At 48.0% G+C, this 20,808-nt stretch overlaps 1 protein-coding gene across 2 annotated transcripts; it reads left to right on the forward strand.

Moving 5' to 3' along the window:
* The first annotated feature begins 4,581 nt into the window (after positions 1-4,581).
* Positions 4,582-19,790, forward strand: LOC101843345 (BRI3 binding protein). Of its 2 annotated transcripts, XM_040731108.1 has the most exons (4): positions 4,582-4,915; positions 12,813-12,915; positions 15,508-15,726; positions 15,899-19,790. In XM_040731108.1, exons 1-4 carry the CDS (start codon positions 4,691-4,693, stop codon positions 15,991-15,993), a joined length of 642 nt encoding a protein of 213 aa, XP_040587042.1. In that variant the 5' UTR covers positions 4,582-4,690; the 3' UTR covers positions 15,994-19,790. The 2 variants fall into 2 exon arrangements, with proteins under 2 accessions (XP_040587042.1, XP_005080659.1); XM_005080602.4 differs by having other exon boundaries at positions 4,584-4,915; positions 15,508-19,790.
* Positions 19,791-20,808: the final 1,018 nt, after the last annotated feature.

Genomic DNA, 20,808 nt, shown 5'->3' on the forward strand with positions numbered 1-20,808 from the left:
TTTCTGTGGGTTCGAGGCCAGCCTGCTCTACAGAGCGAGTTCCAGGACAGGCTCCAAAACAACACAGAGAAATTCTGTCTTGAAAAAAACAAAACAAAAAAGTGGTTGTTTTTGCAGAGAACCGAGGCTCGACTCTCAGCTCCCAGAAGGCAGTTCGCAACCACCTGTAACTCTAGTTGTAGGTAACCCGCCATCATCTTCTGGCCTCCGTGGGAACGGCTCTAATGTGCATACACAAACACTCAAACATGTAAAAATGTGGGAGCACGTGCCTTTAATCACGGCCAGCACTCAGAAGGCAGAGGTAATCAGATCTCTGTGAGTTCAAGACCACCCTGGTCTACATAGAGAGCTACACAGTGAAACCTTGTCTCTAAATGGGGAGGGGAGACTAGAGAGGTTGGCTCAGGGGTTAAGAGCATTTGTTGCTCTTGCAGAGAGCCTGGTTTCAGTCCGAGCACCCACGTAGTGGTTCACAACCATTCCTAACTCCAGCGACCTCTTCTAAAAGGGTACTAGATACACACAGGGTACACATGCATGGCATGTAAGCAAAGCACTCGTGCATGAATAAATAAAAATAAATCTTTAGTATTAATTTGACTAAATATGAAAAATATAGCTCTGTCCTTAGTTCAAACATCTCTCTTCTTGTTTTGCTCATTTGTGTTTTCTGGTCTCCCCTTGGGTGAGGTGTATTAATTCCACAGGAAAAAAAAGTATAAAATATTTCCATGGCAAGAACAAAAGATGTAAAAAGGCATTTCATTTAGTTATTTATATGTTTGGCTTTTTTGTTTGTTTGTTTGTTTTGAGACAGAGTTTTCCCATAGCTTTGGAGCCTGTCCTGGAACTCACTCTGTAGACTAGGTTGGCCTCGAACTCAGAGAGATCCGCCTGCCTCTGCCTCCTGAGTGCTGGGATTAAAGGCGTGCGCCACCACTACCTGGCTAGAAGGCATTTTATTAAATGGTTTGAAACTCGTGCTGTCACTCTGTCTGAGGTGTACTCGGAAGCGTTTTTCTCAACCCTGCCATTACCTTGCAAGAAGAATAGTTCTATTGTACCACACCTTTTCTGTTTAAGAAGTGCTTTGAATGGTGGGCGGAGGCACACTGAAATCACTCTTGGCAGGGAAGCAGAAAGATAAGGCTAAATTCAAAGCTGGCCTTGTCTATAGAGTAAACTAAAGGGCAGTCTGGCTTACCTGAGATCCTAGCTCAAAAAAGAAGTGGGGGAGGGAGGAAAGGTCAAAAAGGGAGAAATGAGGCCGAGTTTGGGTTGCATAGCAAAGCCCTGTCTTTGAAAAAAAAATTACGGAGTCTGAGGACACCCACAGTTTAGTGCACATAGCCACACACTGATATACACATAATTAAAAATAAATCTTGCTGGGCATGGGGCTGTATGCTTCGAACTCCAGCACTTCAAGGAGGGGTGTGGAGGCAGGTGAGCAGTCTCTGTGACTTTGAGGCCAGCCTGGTCTGAGATGGCTTGGCAGGTAAAGATAATTGGCTGCTAATGCTGACCATCTAAGTTCAATCATGGATCACACACACACAAAATTTAACTTAATTTTTTAAGTGTTTTTTTAATTTATTTATTGTGTATAAATACAGCCAGCAGAGGGCACCAGATCTCATTCAAGGTGGTTATGAGCCACCATGTGATTGCTGGGAATTGAACTCAGGACCTCTGGAAGAACAGTCAGCGCTCTTAACCGCTGAGACATCTCTCCAGCCACTTAATTTTTTTTTTTTGAGACAGGGTTTCTCTGTGTAGCCCTGGCTATCCTGACACTCACTAGGTAGACCAGGCTGACCTAGAACTCACACTCACACTGCTTCTGTCTTCTGAGTGCTGAGATTAAAAATATTCACTGCTTTAGCACATAAGAGGACACTCCACAAAGCCTGATAACCTGAGATCCATCCCCAGAAACCACTTGGTAGATGGAGAGAACTGACTCCCTAAAATTGTCCTCCATAGGCAAACAGTGCCACACACAAAGTGTGGCACACACACACACACATACACACAAATAGATAAATGCAATAAGATAGCATGTAAATAACAAACATCCAGAAGAAACAGAGAGCATCCTAGACACTAAGAAGAGAGAGCCACACACAGCAACATGGGGGTATTTCATAAGAATGAACAGGAGAGGGGTCCAGAGAGATGGCTCACCAGTTAAGAACCCACACTGCAGGGCATTGGTGGCGCATGCCTTTAACCTCAGCACTCAGGAGGCAGAGGTGGGAGAATCTCTGTGAGTTCAAGACCGGCCTGGTCTACAAGAGCTAGTTCCAGGACAGCCACCAAAGCCACAGAGAAACCCTGTCTTAAAAAACAAAACAAAACAAAAAAAGCCGGGTGGTGGTGGCACATGCCTTTAATCCCAGCACTCGGGAGGCAGAGGCAGGCGGATCTCTATGAGTTGGAGACCAAGCCTGGTCTACCAAGCAAGTTCCAGGACAGCCTCCAAAACAATACAGAGAAACCCTGTCTTGAAAAACCAAAAAAAAAATGTATATATATATATATATATATATATATATATATATATATACATATAAAATAAGAACCCAGATTGCTTTTGCAGAAGACCAGAGTTCAGTTTCTAGAACCTATAGTGGGTGGATCATAGCTGCCTGAAATTCTTGCTTCAGGGATTCCTGCACCTCAGGCCTGCAGTTGAGTGCACATACCCACACAGATATACACATAATTAACAGAAAAGGTCTTGCTGGGAAGTGCAAACTCCAGCACTTCCAAGGATAGGGTGTAGAAGCAGGTGGATGGTCTCTGTGAGTTTGAGGCCAGCCTGGTCTACAGAGTGAGTTCCAGGGCGGCCCAGGCTACACCGACAGACTTTGTCTAAACACACACACACACACACACACACACACACACACAGAAATCAAATCCCCAATAATATTTGAAACTTCTACAAAACAGAAGAATAGAATGCAAAAGTAATTTTTAATTTTTCTTTAGTGTAAGTATCGGGGTTTGAACTCAGGTTTTCACGCTTGTACGGTAAGAGTTCTCATTTACCAAGCCATCTCAGCTTTGGTTTCCCCTTTTTGTGGTGCTGAGGATGGTCCAGGGCCTTTGGCATTTGCTCAGACTATGCTCCCCACTGTGCTGTGCCCGGCCCCAGTGTTTTCTCTTTGGACTGGATCAAGGTTTATTTTTCTGGTTGTCTCAAACTTGTCTAGCTAGACCTGGTTTGATTTAAGTTGTGGAGGAAAGAGGTAAGCCAATCATGGAGTCTATGAAATAAATTGAGGATATACAGGTCCCAGCAGGAAAAAAAAATGGCCTGTATAATACGACCACAAGATAAGACAGAAGAAGGGCCAGGCTAAACAGGGTGGAGGGTGATCTTTGCAAGACGGAGAAGAGCGTTAGGACGAAGGTTGTCTTCGTGTAGATAAAGCTCCTAAGATAGTGAAAGTCTTGGGAGGATTTGTCAGCATAGGGGCTGGACTGTGGCAAAGTCCCTGGGAGATTTCAGGGAATCCGCAAGCCCTAGATAAGACCCTCAGAGGAAGCCCCTTCCTGCCTGCCAAGTACCATAATCCCCTCTGTGGGAGGGGAGCAATCGGCTGCATAGGCTGGGGTAGCATTTCCTGGATTTTATTAATTTAATTTTTGTGGCTCTAGAGATTGGACATAGGGCCCTTCCACACACTAGGCGAGTAAGTGTCCTGCAACTAGGCTATATCTCCAGTCCCTTAAAACAGAGATTTTTTTTTTCGAGACAGGGTTTCTCTGTATTGTTTTTGGAGGCTGTCCTGGAACTCGCTTGGTAGACCAGGCTGGCCTCGAACTCACAGAGATCCGCCTGCCTCTGCCTCCCGAGTGCTGGGATTAAAGGCGTGCGCCACCAACGTCCGGTGTAGCCTGGCTCTTAAATCTTTCAAACTCATAGTCCTCTGGTTCTCTTGTCTGCCATGTCAGGTGGTTCATATGTAAGAAGCCCAGTTGCTTTTCCTGTAAGAAGCCCTGAATTTTGGGTTGTAAATTCCTCTCATCCTTACACCTCCAGTGGTAAGTTTGAACTCTTAGGTCTTTGCGCCCTTAAGTCCCTCTAGGTGGCGCGGGTACTTCCTGACACCAGAATTTATTGGCGGGACCAACTTCTAGACACCCTCCCCCACCCAACCTCTGTTGACTTGAGAGCTAAGGAACACCCGGTGATCCCATCAAATCCTTCCTAAAGGGCTGCACAATACCAGACCACTTCTCCCGTTCCCTCCTCGCACATCATCAACTCGCCTTTCCTATTCCATCACCAGCTTCCCCTCTCCAACTACTTCATAGCTCGGGGATGCCATCCGTGCAGGAGGGGCCTGAGAGCTAATGAACGCGTGCTCCACACGGCCTGCTTTTGGGGTGGAAGTGACACACATCTGCCCTTCGATTTCCCAATCGCTTGCAAGGGCCCAGCCCAGGAAGGAGCCTTTGCGAGCCCCGCCTGCGTTCCAGGGGTACCGGGCTGGTGGTGGTGGTGGGGCGGCGCTGCGGGAGGGAGGCGGGGCTTCGTGCGCGGGGCGGGGCGGGGCGGTAAGGCGGGGCGGGGCGACGGCGCGCCCACGCGGTGCGGCCCGGAGCCCTCGGTGGCCGTGCGCTCCGCCCTCTTTCCCCCTTATCCCCCTAGACCCTCTTCCCGTGGCCGAGCATGGGCGCGCGGGCGTCCCGGGAGCCCCTGGCCCGTGGCGGCCTGCGGCTGCTGCTGCTCTTTCTGCTCCTGGCGGTGCTCCTGCTGGCGCTGGTGGCCCCCGGCGCGCAGGGGGCTCGGGGCCGCGGGACTGCGGACAAGAACAGCCACCGGCGCGCGGCCAGCACCTTCTCTCAGAGCGTGAGCAGCCTTTTCGGAGAGGACAACGTGCGCGCGGCTCAGAAGGTGGGCGGCGCGCGCGCGGTCACCTTGCGAGGCCGGGAGACCGTTGGGGGAGGGGGTGGGCACGCGGGCTGGGGACGGTCGCGGCCTGCTGCAGCCCGGGTCAAGCGCAGCCCCCGGGAGCCCGTGACGCCCGCCCGCGCGCAGACCCGCCGCGTCTCAATGGTCTCCCACTGTGAGCCAGGCATTGAGGACGCCCAGGTCCCCGCGAGGCCTGGCCTCGAGGGCCTCCTGCCTCCCGCCTCGGAGATATGTGGGCCAAGTTCTCCTTTCCTGGGAGCGATGGGGTCTGAGCTATTGCTTTGGCAACCTGAGCGCCTACTGTGTGTTTGGGGGTGGCGGGCCGCGGTGGGGGGCACCTCTCGGTTGGAGCCTTTGATACAGCTTGAACACTTGGGGTCTCTGGGACTGGGATGAGCCCCTCCACCTAGGAGCTCTCCACCCTCTGACCGTGGCACCATGCTGAGAAAAGAGAAGTCGAGATGCACGCGTTCTTTTTCTTGCCGTACCCGCGTTTCCTTCCTGGTCTCTGGCCCTGGGGTTGTGGAGTCCAGAGAACTTTGGGTCCAAGTTGGGGCGCTCCCTCTTTCCCAGCGGATGAAGTTAGGCCAGTGGCTTCACTTGGTGTGTCTGAGTGGAGTCCAGAGGTCGGCCTCAGGTATTCAACCTCAGGAACCATCCACCTTTGTGTTTTGAGACAAGTTCTAATTGCCCTGAAGTTTGAAGATTAGGCCAGGCTGGCCAGTGGGTCACTAGAATCTTCTGGCTTCCACCTCCCCAGCACCAGGATTACAAGCGTTCTTGGCACTCAATCCAGGTCTTCCACTATATAGACCAGGCTGGACTTAAAATTCATAGAGCTCTGCCTACCTTTGCCTCTTGACCCCAGGTCCTCAGGCTTGCACAGGAAGAAGACTCTTGTCACCTGAGCCATCTCCACAGCCCCAGTGACTTCACTTTTAAATACTTTTAACTATGTTTGTTGGTCGATTGTGTGCGTGCACATGTGCATGTGGAAGTCAGACGACAGCTTTAAGACATCCGTTCTCTGCTTCTACCATGTGGGCCATGAGAATCCATATCTGGTCACAGGCCTGTTGGCAACCATCTTTACATTTACTCTCAGGTTTCCCTTCTTTAAACCTTGGTTTCTTTGTTAAGCGGGGATGGGAACATTAGCTCCTTTGATTAGGAATTCAAATTGACTTGACTTTCTTTTTCTTTCTTTCTTTCTTTTTTTTTTTTTTTGAGACGGGGTCTCTTGTTTGTAGTCTTGGAACTCTCTACGTAGACCAGGCCAGCCTCTAACTCACAAGAGATCCACCTGCCTCTGCTTCCTGAGTGCTGAGATTAAAGGTGTGTGCAGCCAAGCCTGGTTGTATTTTTACTTTTAATTATGTGTTTTCATATGGCTGTGTGTGGCTATACACATGGAACTGGAGTTACAGGCAGTTGTGAGCTGTTTGACGTGTGTGCTGGGAACCAAACTTGGGTCCTTGGTAACAGCAGCATGAATTTTTAACTGCTGCGCCATCTTTCCCGCCTCCTTTTGGTTGTTTTGAAAATGGTTACTACAAATATTCATGTACCAGCTGCTTAATAGTTCCTATATATCAGTGTTTTTGGATGCTGGGGACTGAACTCATAACCTTGTGCATGCTAAGCACTTAGGCTACTCTCAGTCCTTAATAACTTCCAAATGAATGAAGGAGTTATTATTCCTATTAGAACAAGTACTTTCATACGTAAATATTTCCCACCAATGACAAGCGAGTATTCAGTATGTACAATCCAGTCACATCTAACTCCCCAGATTCTTTCTTCTGCCCAAATGAGGTAGAAATGTGGTCAAGACTACACAGCCCCAGGCCCCAGAGCTGCAGAGGCCCAGTGGCAATTCAAACCCTTATCATCATGCATACGGCTTATTTCATACAAAGTATGATTAGAATGTAGAGTACCTTTTTTTTTTTTTAAACTGGGTCTCACTATGTAGCCTTGGCTGGCCTGGAAGCTCACTATCTAGACCAGGCTGGCCTCAAATTCATAGAGCTGCTCTGCCTGTCTTTGCCTCTGGAGTGCTGGGTTTAAAGATGAGGGTCATCGTGCCTGGGAAACAAACTTTTTAAAAGCCTCCTACCCAGAAGGTATGTGTGATGCTAATTAGTAAACCCAGGCCTGTTAAACTACACGGCAGACCTTTCCTCTAGTAAAAATTAACTGAGGGCCGAGACAGTGGTTGGCTCAGTATGTAAAGGTGAAAATGTGCTCGCAGGTGAGCCTGATGTCTTGAGTTCCTCCCTTCCCCCAGCAGCCAACAAGTGTGCTTGCTGCCAAGCCTGATGCCCGGCGTTCACCCACATGGCGGGAGGCAAGTTGTCCTTTGACTTCCATACATGAACCATAGCACATGCATGCATGTACATAAATAATTTTTATAAGCCACCCCATGATCTGATAGAATTTTGTTTCCTTAAAAAATTAACCTATCAGCCGGGCGTTGGTGGCGAACGCCTTTAATCCCAGCACTCAGGAGGCAGAGGCAGGTGGATCTCTGTGAGTTCGAGGCCGGGCTCGACCGGCAGCCTCAAAAACAATACAAAGAAACCCTGTCTCGTAAAACCAAAAAAAAAAAAAAAAAATTAACCTATCGGCACTCGAGAGATGGTTCAGCAGTTAAGAACACTGGTTGCTCTTCCAGAGGTCCAGGGTTCAATCCTCAGAAACCATGTGGTGGCTCACAGCCGTCTGTAATGATATCTGGTGCCCTCTTCTGGCTTGTGTCGTGCAGGCATACATGCAGGCAGAACACTATGCATAATAAATAAACCCTTGAGAAACAAAAACAAAAAAAATTGATCCATCGTTTCATTAAATCAAAGCATCCAGTCAGGGGTTAGGGAGGTAACCTAAGTCTAACAATGGCTGTTCTTTCTGAGGACCTAAGTTCCATTCAGTAGTTGGTAATTTTAGTTCCAGATGATCTGACACTCTCTTCTGGGCTCCATGGACGTTGCACTCACGTACACACACTTTAAATAAGTAGAGACAAGTCTTAACTGCTGGGGATTACCTGGGTTATTTCCTCCACCACTCTGAGATCTTACTCTCCACTCATCTTTGTCTTCACTGCCCATAAAAGCCCCGCTCCTTGTACAGCACATGTAGTATACCGTGTAAGGTTTCTGTTTCATTTTCTTTTCATTTTCGAGGAAGAGTCTTGTTGTCTAGTCAGTCTGCCCTTGGACTCTCTTCATCTTCCTCCTTCAGCCTCCAGAGGTGGGGTCACAGGTGTGGGCCAACATGCCCAGCCCTCCCCTCTTTTTAGTGTGTATGTGTGTGGGCACACAAGCTCATTTTCATACAGAGGAGGGGAAGGTTTTATTTGTTTGTTTGGTTTGGTTTTTGAGATAGGGCTTTTCTGTGTATCCCTGGCTGTCCTGGAACTCATTCTTACATCAGGCAGGCCTCAAGCTAGCCCCTTAACTTTTCCCCTAGTGTCCACAATCAAATACACATCAGTCCACGGTTCACCATTTTCACTCAGTTTGGTAGTGACAAGCATGTTCACAGGATTGCACATCCATTACCTCTGTCTAGCTGCAGACTGTCCCATCGCCCCCAAAGGAAACTCATCAACTAAGCCGTCAACTGTTGGCCTCCACTACAGCTAGGCACCAGCTAGTCTCTCTGTCTCTACAGATTTTCCTATTTGGGTTTTCGCATAAAGAGGATCAGACACTACTTAGCCTTGGTGGCTTGCTTTGTTGCTTTTAGGGGCTGCAGGCAGCACAGGCTGTGTGGTAGTGCGTCCCTCTAAATGTGACCAAAGCAGGAGCTTTCTGTGCAAACTTTTGTGTGCGCATAGACAGCTTCCTCTGTAGAAGTTGGAAGTGGATGTGGCGCATGGCAGGCAGGAGGAGCAGTAGTTCAAGGTCAGCTTCAGCTAGCTACGCAGTGAGTTGAGTCATCCTGGGCTACCTGACACCATGTATTGAAAAAGCAAAAGAGCCGGGTGATGGAGGTGCACACCTTTAATCCCAGCACTGGGGAGGCAAAGGCAGGAGGATCTGTGTGAGTTCAAGGTCTGAAGAGCTAGTTCTAGAACAGCCAGGTCTACTCTGTCTTGAAAAAAATTTTTTTTTGGTTTTTACGAGACAGGGTTTCTCTGTATTGTTTTGGGGGCTGTCAGTCCAGCCTGGCCTCGAACTCACAGAGATCCGCCTGCCTCTGCCTCCTGAGTGCTGGGATTAAAGGCGTGTGCCACCAGTACCCTACTGGTAAGCTATTCTTAATGTTCTGGAATATCTAGTAATTGTCTCAATTTTGATTGGTCCCTTGCAGGGTACAGTCTGGTTTTTCCTGGTTAGTGTAAGGGTGAGGCCTAGTCCCAGTATTGTTAGGCTGCACTGATGTCAAGTTAGACCTCTTCACACACACACATTTTCTGCATTTTTTTCACCATTTGAAGTAAAATAGCGATATTATGGTACCTTCTGCACAATCCACACACATCATCCCACCCAGGAAATATGTTTACCCTAGTAATATTTTACAATATTTAGGTGCTAGTTATATTTCTTTCTTTTTTTTTTTTTTTTTGTTTTGTTTTGTTTTTCGAGACAGGGTTTCTCTGTGGCTTTTGGAGGCTGTCCTGGAACTTGCTTGGTAGTCCAGGCTGGCCTCGAACTCACAGAGATCCGCCTGCCTCTGCCTCTCTAGTGCTGGGATTAAAGGCGTGTGCCACCAACGCCCTGCCAGCCAGTGCTCTTAACCACTGAGCTATTTCTCCAGCCCTGAGGGCTCATCTTTTTTTTTTTTTTTTTTTTTTGGTTTTTACGAGACAGGGTTTCTCTGTATTGTTCTGGAGGCTATCGGTCCAGCCTGGCCTCGAACTCACAGAGATCCGCCTGCCTCTGCCTCCCGAGTGCTGGAATTAAAGGCATGCGCCACCAACGCCTGGCCCTGAGGCCTCATCTTAAAAAAAAAAAAAGTGAAGCTGGCCATGGTGGATAGCCCCAGCACTGGATGGGTAGAGGCAGGAAGATGGGTGTTTGAAGGTTGTCCTTGAGAGGGTAAAGTTGTCCTCCATGAGTAAAGGTGCTTGCTGTGCCTGCCTGGCGACCTGAGTTCAATCCCCAGAACCCACAGGAAGGTGGAAGGGCAGAGCCCCACTCTACAAAGTTGTCTTATGCCCTCTTCCTGCATGCCCCTCCCCATAATAACGAGCAGTTTTTATTTGTATGGTTTATTTTCTTTCCACCTGTTTTGTTTGGCGGCAACACCTCATTTCCCGGAAGTCTGATCTACCTGTGTTGGCCTGGCACATACGCACCATGCCATATTGGTACCCTTACCCCCCCCCCAGAGTTCCGGAACTAACAGGTTTGGAGTCCTAATGTGAGACAGCTCTCTCACCTGGCATCTACTGGCTCTGCCTCTGGCTCTGGACTGTGTCGTCACTCACCAAGAACCCAGTACCCCGTCAGGTGGTTGGAACACGAGAATGCAATTCTTACTGCTTTGGGGCAGGGAATCTGAGGTCAAGATTGTGGTAGGCTGACTTGCCCTGCATCCCAGAATGGACCTGCAGGCTTCCTTGCCCTCTGTTCTGATGGCTGTCCTCTGTGTGTCTCTGATGTTAGCTCTTATTTTTTTTTTTCCGCTAGGCAAACATGCCACCACTGAGCTACACCCCTAACTTTATTTTGAGATAGATGGGGAGTGGGTCTCTCTGAGATGTCCTGGCTAGCCTTGGACTCATTCTTTAGCCCAAGACAGGCCTTGAACTTGGAATCTCCCTGCCTGTTTGGGTACACAGAGGTCCTATGCTCACAGATAGCATAGGAATGTTAAACACACAGGGCTGTCTTTTCAGGGGAAAAGATGTATAACCTGTTTTCCCTTCAGAGGGCTGAGAATGGAGGTACCTAATAGCCCAGGTGACTCCTGCACTATCTCTAGGGCCAGGCCGTATCTGGCTCCCCTCAAGCTTCTACAACCAGGACTAGAGGTGACTAGAAGTCTAGATGACCTCTGCGCTATCTATATGACCAGGGGTTCCCCCAGGCTCTCACAAAGAGGACTGGAGGTGGTTGATAGCCCAGGTGACTTCTGTGCTCTCTGTATGATGGAGTCCACACCAGGTCCTCCCTTGGCCCTAAGATGACACATGTAGCCTATCTCAAGAGTACATCTTATCTTGAGAGTTTCGATGTAATTATGCCTCCTTGTGAACATGGGATTGTGTTACACCAGGAAACATTTTTCCAAATTGTGCTGTGCTTAAGTGTACCTAAAATAAACTGCCTGGTGTCAGTTTGAATCAACACTGACTACTGAGTCATGTTGAACCAGATTTCCTCCTTGCCTCATTCAGATCATTACTCTGCTAGTCCTGGTGTTTGCATAAACAATCCCCACCCCCTCCCCTTGCATGCACACATCTGCCTCAGCCTCCTGAGTAGCTGGGATGACAAGCCTGTCCCAACAGACTTGGCCTACCTTAGTGGTCTCATTGTAGCCAAATTACCTCTTTAAAGACCCTGTCTTCAGATGTTCCCTCACTGGGGACTAGGAGTTTCACAGATTTAGGAGAACGCAGCTGAACACTATCATTTCCATCAAGTCTGTGGGTCTCCTTCCATGTCTAGCTTTGCTGGAGGGACCAGCATGTTCTCCAGCCGAGTGGCTGAAAGGGCTCAGCTGGGACCTGCCCTGGCATGTCCTCTCCCTTCTGATCTGAATTTGTCCTCCCAGGAGCCCCTCCTTGCCACCCCATCTGACTGGACAACTGCAGCAGCCCCTGAGTTTTTGCCACTTGGAGTAGGCCAGGTGACCTTATTAAAGTGTGTGTCCGTGGAACTGGAGTTACAGGCAGTTTTAAGCTGTTTTGTTTATGTGGTGCTGGAGTGTGAACTCAGGACATCATTATCCACTCACATTTCCAGTCCTGGTTTCAAGTTTTATGCTAGGTATATATAGTATCACTGTCCTATTTAGGGTTAATACTGTTGTGATGCGACACCACCATCAGAGCAACTTGGGAGAAAACATCCAACTTAGCTTAAACATCCAATGGTCATCATTGAAGGAAGTCAGGACAGGAACTCAAGCAGGACAGGTACCTGGAGGCAGGAGCTGATGCAAAAGACATGGAGGGGTGTTGTTTACTGGCTTAAAGGCTTGCTCCTCCCCATGACTTGCTCAGTGTGCTTTTTTTTTTTTTTTTTTTTTTTGAGACAGGGTTTCTCTGTGGCTTTGGAGGCTGTCCTGGAACTTGCTCTGTAGACCAGGCTGGCCTCGAACTCACAGAGATCCGGCTATAACCCAATCTTAAGGAGGCATTTTCTTCACTAAGGCTCCCTCCTCCCTGATGACACAAGCATGTGCCAAATTGACAGGCAACTAGCCAGCATGATCACTTATTCAAAAAGAAAATAAGGAAATCAGGCAATAAGTAGTACAATTTCCTGATTTCCTGGTCAGTTGGGTTTTCTGAATCTCCTAGAAAGCTAATGAAGTTCTTGAGGCCACAGACAGAGCATGAACCCTTGCTGCATGGTCTCAGATTTCAGAGTTGGTCTCTTGAAGAGTCAACAGCCCTGGGAAGCATATTGAGGGCAGAAACTCCCAGGCAGAGGAGGCAGATACAATGACCAAGAGCCACTCACCCACTCTCACCCTAATTGTTGATTCTGTATGTAGAGGAGGGGGCTCTCCATATTCTACATGGTGGTTGGCCAGATAGCAGCCCTTGTTCACTGCTTAGCTATAGACTGCACATGAGGCAGCTCCTAGTTTTTCTGTTGAGATGTCCTCTTCCAAGCTGACGCTTCAATGCTTGACTGGATTGGGAGTGACTGTCCCTCGATTTCTTACTGTCTTCTGGTCCCTGCAGTTACTGTCCAGGCTGACTGAGCGCTTCGTGCAGGGAGTGGACATGTTTATGGAGACATTATGGAAAGTTTGGATGGAGCTCTTGGAAGTCCTTGGACTTGACGGTAGGTATGGAGATGATCATGCAAGGTGTCGTATTGTGTGGTTTGTTTTGGAGTGCAGTCTCACTGTATAGTGAATCTCCATGCCCCCGGCTAAGGGTATGCGAGCATGTTGAGGGGATGGAGAGCCACAGGTATTACCTTTAATAGCTGAATGTGGGGTCCACGAAGCTTTGAAGGCTGTGAAGATGATGGAGGCATAGCCCGCAGTGATGATGATGATGCCATGGGCCATGGACCACCTGGATCCTCCAGAAGCCGAGAGAGGGCAGAAGGATGCTCCTAAGAGCTCCCATCCAGGTGCAGTCAGAGCTGTGTTTCAGTATATATCCAAAGACAAAGTCGATGGAGAGAAAAGCGAGTGGAGAACTCGGGGTACCACGCTTTGGGAGTGTGGTCTTAGACATGCACTTTTGGCCTCGAACTGGGAGAGAGGATGGATTTCACCATCTAATGATCATCAGCCACCTGGTGTATGGGAGTCGGTTGTGGTAGACCCAGAAAATGGATACTGCCTTGTAGCAGGCACTCTCAGCATCCTTATTAGTCCTGGACATCCCTTCTTTACAGATCTGGGACCAGGGTTCAGGGTGAAGCCACAGTGTTCAGGTGGGACCCACACGTCACTGCTGTTGTTAGTTCCCCACCGCTGAACTCACTTCCAGCCTTGGATCACTGAGTTTAACCTTCGGAAGGCCTCACATCATGCCGTGCCACCTTGCTGCTCAGATGGAGAACAGGAGGCTGAGACGTGGTTCTCCGAGGATACTGTGCAGCACACTGCCCCCAGGGCAGTTACAGCCCTCCCTGGGACTGAGCTGAGTCAACACATCACCAAACACTGCAACTGTATGCAATTAATCCTTCGAGACTGCCCCAGCCATCACCTACTGGGATTGTGCAATTCCAGGTTGCCATCCCTGGGCAGCGAGCCTGTAGAGATAAGCCTGATTGCAAGGAATTGCATGCAACCCAGGCTGGGAAACTGAGCTGGACAGCTACAGGACACCAGGCATCGTTGAGGAACCTAGGCCTGCCTTGATCAGCTGGGAGAAGCTGGTGGGGGAGGTGAAATACTTGTTTCTGGGGTGTAAGTTTCCCTCTTGGCTTTGATAAGCTGCAGGGCACCCTAAGACCTTGGGGAATTGTGCCTAAAGCTCAGTAGGAGAGTGACAGCTGCCTCTCCTGGAACCATAGCAAGGTGGTTGTTCTCAGTTCCCAACACTTCCTTCCACATCAATTTTCAGGGTCTTAGTTACAGTGAGCACTCCTCCACTCAAATCACTTTGATAGAAATAAGCTTTGATGGGCTGGAGAGATGGCTCAGAGGTTAAGAGCACTGACTGCTCTTCCAGAGGTCTTGAGTTCAATTCCCAGCAACCACATGGTGGCTGACAACCATCTACAATTCAATCTGGTGTATATGTAATAAATAAATAAATCTTTAAAAAAAAAAAGAAATAAGCTTTGAGGTATATAGAATTTTTCTACTGGTCATGTTACAGGGAAAAGAAATTGAAGGCTAGGCATGGTGGGGCACGCCTCTAATCCCAGCACTCGGGAGGCAGAGGCAGGCGGATCTTTGAGTTCTAGCCAGGGCTTTGCAGGGAACCCTGCCTTGAAAAGCCAAAGGTGGTGGTGGGGAGGAGACAGAGATTGATGAAATTTATCCTGGCGTGGTGGCTCATGCCTTTAATTCCAGTACCCAAGAGGCAAGCAGATCTCTGTGAGTTCAAGGCCAGCTTGGTCTACATGAGACCCCTGCCTCAAAGTTGGTGAAATCAATTTTACTGTTTTTGTTTTGCTATTATTTTTGGTTTTGTGGTTGATGTTTTTGAAGCAGGGTTCACCTGTATTCTTCACACTAGCCTCAAACTCACTGTGGTGGGCCAAGGATGACCTTGAACTTCTGATCCTCCTGCCTTAGCTTCCCAAGTACTGGGATGACAGATGTGAGCAGCCTGAGGAGATAGCTCATTACAAACACAAGGGTTTGAGTTCATGAGTTCAAACCACAGCATCATTTTTGTAAAACTATTTTTTGAGATATACTTATTTTGTGTGTGGGTGTTTTGTCTGCACGTATGTCTGTGTACCACATACTTGCAGTACCTGAGGATTTGTTCCTCGGGACTGAAGTTACAGGTGGTTGTGAACCACCCTCTGGTTGCTGGTATTTGACTTGGGCCCTCTGCCTCTGCACTGAGCTATCACCTGTCCAGCCTCACAAAAGATGTTTTAAACTCATGATGGGACAAACAGCCCTGAGGGGCCACCTGTGCTTCCTCTGCTGCTTTGGAGGCTCAAGTGCTTGCTGTTGCTGCTGTTCCTCTTCCTCTTCCTCTTCCTCTTCCTCTTCCTCCTCCTCCTCCTCCTCCTCCTCCTCCTCCTCCTCCTCCTCCTCCTCCTCCTCCTCCTCCTCCTCCTCCTCCACTGCTTGGCTTCAAGTGTTTGCTTTATTGACTTTCATTCTGTTGGATTGTGGCGGGAGCCCATGGGTCTAGCCAGCCCCTGAACTCAGCTGACCCACCTGCTTTCAAAGAAGGTCCTGACCATGTGGGAATAACTGGCCCTGTCTTCTGTTCTGTTTCACAGTGTCCAACCTGTCACAGTACTTCAGCCCAGCCTCTGTGTCCAACAGTCCTGCCCGGGCCCTGGTCCTGGTTGGTGTGGTCCTCCTGGCCTACTGGTTCTTGTCTCTGACCTTGGGTTTCACCTTCAGCCTCCTGCACCTCGTGTTTGGCCGCTTCTTCTGGCTCGTACGTGTCATCCTGTTCTCCATGTCCTGCGTGTACATCCTGCATAAGTATGAGGGTGAGCCTGAGCACGCAGTCCTTCCCCTCTGCCTCGTGGTTGCCATCTACTTCATGACGGGGCCCATGGGCTACTGGCGAGGCAGTCCTGGTGGCCTTGGCAGCCCCAGTGTGGAGGAGAAGCTGGAGCACCTGGAGAACCAGGTGAGATTGCTCAACATCCGCCTCAACAGGGTGCTGGAGAACCTCGACCGTTCCAAGGACAAATGAAGGTCAGGTGCCTGGCCGTCCAAGGGTGTCACCTGCAGTGATGTCAGAAGGCTACTAGAGAAGAAAACAGCCGGCAGCCCCACCCAACTCCGACCCTCCCAATAAACTGAACAAGAACGCCACGCCTGGTATTTTCCCACTGTGGGTCGACCTTAAGACCCACTGGAGGAGAAAGAACTTATGTAGAACTTAATCAGAAGGTTGCTAGTTGGAAAAACATATTTTTTAAACAATGGATATACCCCTATTAGCTGTGTAGTCAGAGAAATTTATCTGCATAGATCATAAAGTTGATTTTTTCAAACATTTAAATCTTTTGTAAGGTTTTTAAAAAAAGGCAGATCAAGTCAAGTTTATCAGAGCTTTGAAGGAAGCACTTGAAGATTTTAAGGAAGTTTAAACTGGCTCCTGGGTAAGCGCTGTGTGTGTTATCTTTTTACTTCCAAATGTGACCTTCGTTGTGTGTCTTCTGAGGCTGGTGCTGGCTGGGTTCATGAGTGCTGTTATTGTGGATACTTGGACTTCAGAGTGGAGCTGCATCATTTGGATCCCAGGGACCTGGTGCACTCCTTCCATTGTGTTCCTTTCTGTCTTTCTGGTGCTGGGGATGCTGAGCCCACCCCCACCCTGTCCATCGTGTTTCTGAATGAAGGTACCCGTAGGTGTCCTGGAATCTTTTTCTTTTCCCTAGAAAATACATAGATGGGGCTACAAAATGTCTTTGGAGTTTGATGCCAAGAACTTCCTGGATGGGCCTTGAAAATTATTCCAGAATCTAGCTGAATCTTTTTTTTTTCTTTGTTTTTCGAGACAGGGTTTCTCTGTATTGTTTTGGAGGCTGTCAGTCCAGCCCAGCCTCGAACTCACAGAGATCCGCCTGCCTCTGCCTCCCGAGTGCTGGGATTAAAGGCGTGCGTCACCACCGCCCGGCCTAGCTGAATCTTACATTCCCTGTTTGCCAGGTAGGCCCATATAGCCAGCTGGACCATGACAGGATTTTCTTATTTGTTTCATTTGCTTCTAATTGACTCAAAACCATAGAAGAAACTGTTTATGGCCGGTAACAGCTTTCATTTCATTGCTTCTAGAACATTCTTAGGCATAAGCAACCCTGATATGAATTTTTTGTCCTGAAATTTTTATGATTATGTGTGTTTGGTGCTTTTTGTCTGGGGTCCAGGGAGTTGTTCTTTTAGCTTAGCCTCAGGGACGGGGTGGGCAGAGAATTGGTCTGGAAAGAAAGCTGGCTTTTGCAGGGTGTGGCTGGGATTGCCATTGTCTCTGTGGTCCTTCAGTGTACCATGGAACCACTGAGTCCCAACTTCAGCTTAGTGGAGGGAGGTACCTGTCAGTTTTCATGGCAGACCTTGGTAGAGGGATCCAGCTGATGCCAGCTCTGGTGCCATGTGTCTGAGAAGTTCTGTTTGGGGTTGCAAGTGTCTGGAACACAGATTCGGATCTTTCTGAGGATGTGTCCAAGACCTCTGTTCTTGTTGTGACCATATGGAGCTCACACTTGCTTGAATTTCATTCACTTGTGAAACTCATACTGGGGAAGTCTCTCCATGGACATTGAACACACCTGACCTCTGGTGTGAGACATTTCAGTTATGTGTTGTTCAGATACTGTAAACAAATCTACATGCAGCACAAGGTGTCAGTAACTGGGGGAGGGTACATTGGTGGCTCACATCGCCTTTCATTCCAAGTGTCTGGCCATATCGTAACAAAAGGTTGCTTTGTAGATATTGGCTCTCAGCCCCTAAAAAACAGCATCTCTGTTCTTGCCTTGGCTCCTCTCATTGGACACAGAGATGTCCTATTTCAGGTCCTAGACATTCCACTGTAGCTCCGTGTGCAATCCCATTATTCAGGAGGCAGAGGCAGGAGCATTGCTGCTATTTTGAGGCTAGCTCAGTTTAAGTAGGATATTCCAGGCCAGCCAGGATTACATAGCAAGACCAGAAGCCAGGTTTAATGGCACATAAGAGCCAGAGGCAGGCTGATCTCTGAGTTTGAGGCCAGTCTTATCTATATAGTGAATTCCAGGTCAGTCAGAGTTATACATTGAGACCTTGTCTCAAAACAATAATGAGAAAAAAAGTTAAAAAAAAAACCTGCAATATTTTCTTCCAGCCTGACCAAATATAGATTCTAAAGCCAGTTTTATGGTTTTTTGTTTTGTTTTGTTTTTGTTTTTTAAGACAGGGTTTCTCTGTATTGTTTTGGAGCCTATCCTGGAACTTGCTTGGTTGACCAGGCTGGTCTCAAACTCACAGAGATCTGCCTACCTAGTGCTGGGATTAAAGGCATGTGCCACCACCGCCCGGCCAGTTTTATGGTTTGATATCCATAAATACAAGACACCTTCATTTTCATTTAATTATTTCTTTTAGATAGGGTCTCATGTGTCCTAAGCTGGCCTTGAACTTGCTTAAGTAGCTGAGGCTGGCCTTAAACTTTTGATCCTCCTGCCTCCACCTCCTGAGTGCAGGGATGACAGGGGTGGACCCAGGCTACACGCCTGGTAAGAGGGCACTCTAGAGTCCAGCCCCAGGATGCCTTCAGTATAAAAGGAAGAACGCACACGTCAGAGTAGAATGCACTTGAGGTTCTAGTAGTAGAACTTGAGGTGGCAGATGCACAATTACCTTGTTTGGGTTTGTTTTTGTTTTTTGTTTTTCTTAGGCAAGATCTCTCTATAGCCCTTGCTGTCCTTGAACTCACAGAGACCCACCTGCCTCTGCCTCCTGAGAGCTGGGATTGCAGGTATAAGCCCGCCATGCCTAGCCTTGTTTGGATGTATTCTTAACCCCCACCTAGTTAAAATTTTGTCTGGTTTCACCGGAAAGCTAGCGCTGCTGTGCACTTGTAGCTGCAAGGACTTTCCAAGGCGTCCTTCCTGGCCACTTTTACTTTCAGGTCCTGGGCACGTGAGCCCTATTCCCAGCATGCAAGCTGCTTTCCAAAACAATCCGTGACCATTCTACAATGCTTTTGTTTATGACCATTTAAGTACTTAGAGTTTGGGCTCCTTACCTGTGAATTGTAGAATTACATCTATCTATATCTATATTTTGCGGGTTCTAACTCAGTACTCTGAACACTGGACAGCTGCCGATGATGTGTCCTGACTGGCATCAGCAGACTTCAGCCCACTGCATCCTTCTGTGTTTTGTTCTTTGGTGACCCCTCCATAGCTAGGACAGACACAGAGAACCTGTTTTTCTGTCCTGGTGGCACAAGAAGCACACCGTTGGCATTGTCACCTGGACAGCTGTGGCTCTGATAGCATGACTGACTCTGTCCTGATGTCTCTGCGGATCTCAAGCTTTTACTGTTGTCAGTTTCCTGTCTGCGTCTGTGATAAATCTCTGAATAGCCTACAATTAAGTTACTTTCTTGTGATAGTGACCAATGTGCAGTTAAATCCCCCATGAGGTAATTATTTCCCTGTTCTTAGCTGTAAATCATATTCTTTTTTACCAATGATATCTTCATGGTTGAGTTCTTGTTTTGTGCCTCAGCTTAGAAATTTTATATAGTATTTAGTTCAACACAATAGAAAGCCATTCCGTGAACATAGTGGGGTGCGTGCACACCCGTGTGCGCGCACGCGCGCACGCACACACACACACACGCACGTGCATATACCTTAGTTGGGAAGCTGATTCTACGAATATCTTATATAGAAAAAAAAGCACCAGGCTTATTATTTTTTTGCGAAGTGATGGATACATTCCTCTTATTTATTAATCACTGGCTTTGGCTTTGATGTTAGAGGTCTTTGTTGATCGACTTAAGAACTGGATTAAAACATTGTGAACATTACAGCTTAATAAATGTTTACTGTAATTTTGTTGTTTGGATTCTTGGATGGATTTCTTCACTTTGGTAAGGCACCTGTGGTAAATCCTGTAATTAAACATTCATTTTTATTTTACATGTAGGATTGCTTTGCCTGCATGAATATATGTGTACCTTGTGTGTTTCTGGTGCTCTCAGAGGTCAGAAGAGGGGGTCAGGTCAACCCCTGGAATTGTGAGCCACCATATGTGTGCTGAGAAGTGACCCAGGTCATCCACAAGAACAGCAAGTGAGATAACGAGAGATATAGTCTAAGGCGTGGTTACTAAATGCTTGGAGAATTAAGAAAGTGTTTCTTCCTTGTATCATGATTTAAAAAAAAAAAAGAGAACAGCAAGTGATCTTAACCACTGAGCCCATCTCTCCTGTTCCAAAGATTAATTTTTAAAAAAGATTTATCTATGTGTATGAGTGTTGAGCTTGCATGTTTTGGCTCTGTGTAATGTGGTCCCCTCAGAGCTCAGAAGAGGACATGGATCCTCTGGAACTGGAGTGACACATGGATGTGAGATACTGTGTGGGTGCTGAGAAACAAACATGGGTGTCTTCAAGAGCCGCCAGTGCTCTTAACCACCGAGCCACCCCTCCAGCCCCATCGAGTAGGATCTCACTATGTAGCCCTGATTGTCCTGGAACTCACCGTGTAGACCACTGAACTCCACCTGCCTCTGCCTCCCGAGTGCTGGGATTAAAGGCATGCACCGCCACTGCCGGACTATTTTAAAATTATGTTGAATTTTCCTCTCATATGTTTGGAGTTGCCTGCAGAATCCTGAAGAGGGGATTGGATCCCTTGGAGCTGGAGTTGCGGGTGGTTGTGAGCCACCTCAGGTGGGTCCTGGGAGCTAAGCTTGTGTCCTCTGGAAGAGCAGCGCATACGGCAGCAGTAGCAGCAGAAGTGCTTCCGAAGCGTTGCAGAGCGGTTGGGGTGGAAAGCACAGGAGAAAAAGAGGGATCCACTGTGAAGATTTAAGACAGCACACTGGGACACTGGGAGCCTTGTAGC

Source organism: Mesocricetus auratus, unplaced genomic scaffold (genome assembly GCF_017639785.1).
Source record: "Mesocricetus auratus isolate SY011 unplaced genomic scaffold, BCM_Maur_2.0 Super-Scaffold_100025, whole genome shotgun sequence".
NCBI classification, from domain to species: domain Eukaryota; kingdom Metazoa; phylum Chordata; class Mammalia; order Rodentia; family Cricetidae; genus Mesocricetus; species Mesocricetus auratus.

What these genes read in the sequence shown, in the direction of transcription:
- LOC101843345 (XM_005080602.4), top strand. Translation starts at nt 4,691, where the DNA reads ATGGGCGCGCGGGCGTCCCGGGAGCCCCTGGCCCGTGGCGGCCTGCGG. An exon ending in ACGTGCGCGCGGCTCAGAAG is followed by an intron (nt 4,916 to 12,812) that starts GTGGGCGGCGCG and finishes TGGTCCCTGCAG; the next exon opens with TTACTGTCCAGGCTGACTGA. An exon ending in GGAAGTCCTTGGACTTGACG is followed by an intron (nt 12,916 to 15,507) that starts GTAGGTATGGAG and finishes TCTGTTTCACAG; the next exon opens with TGTCCAACCTGTCACAGTAC.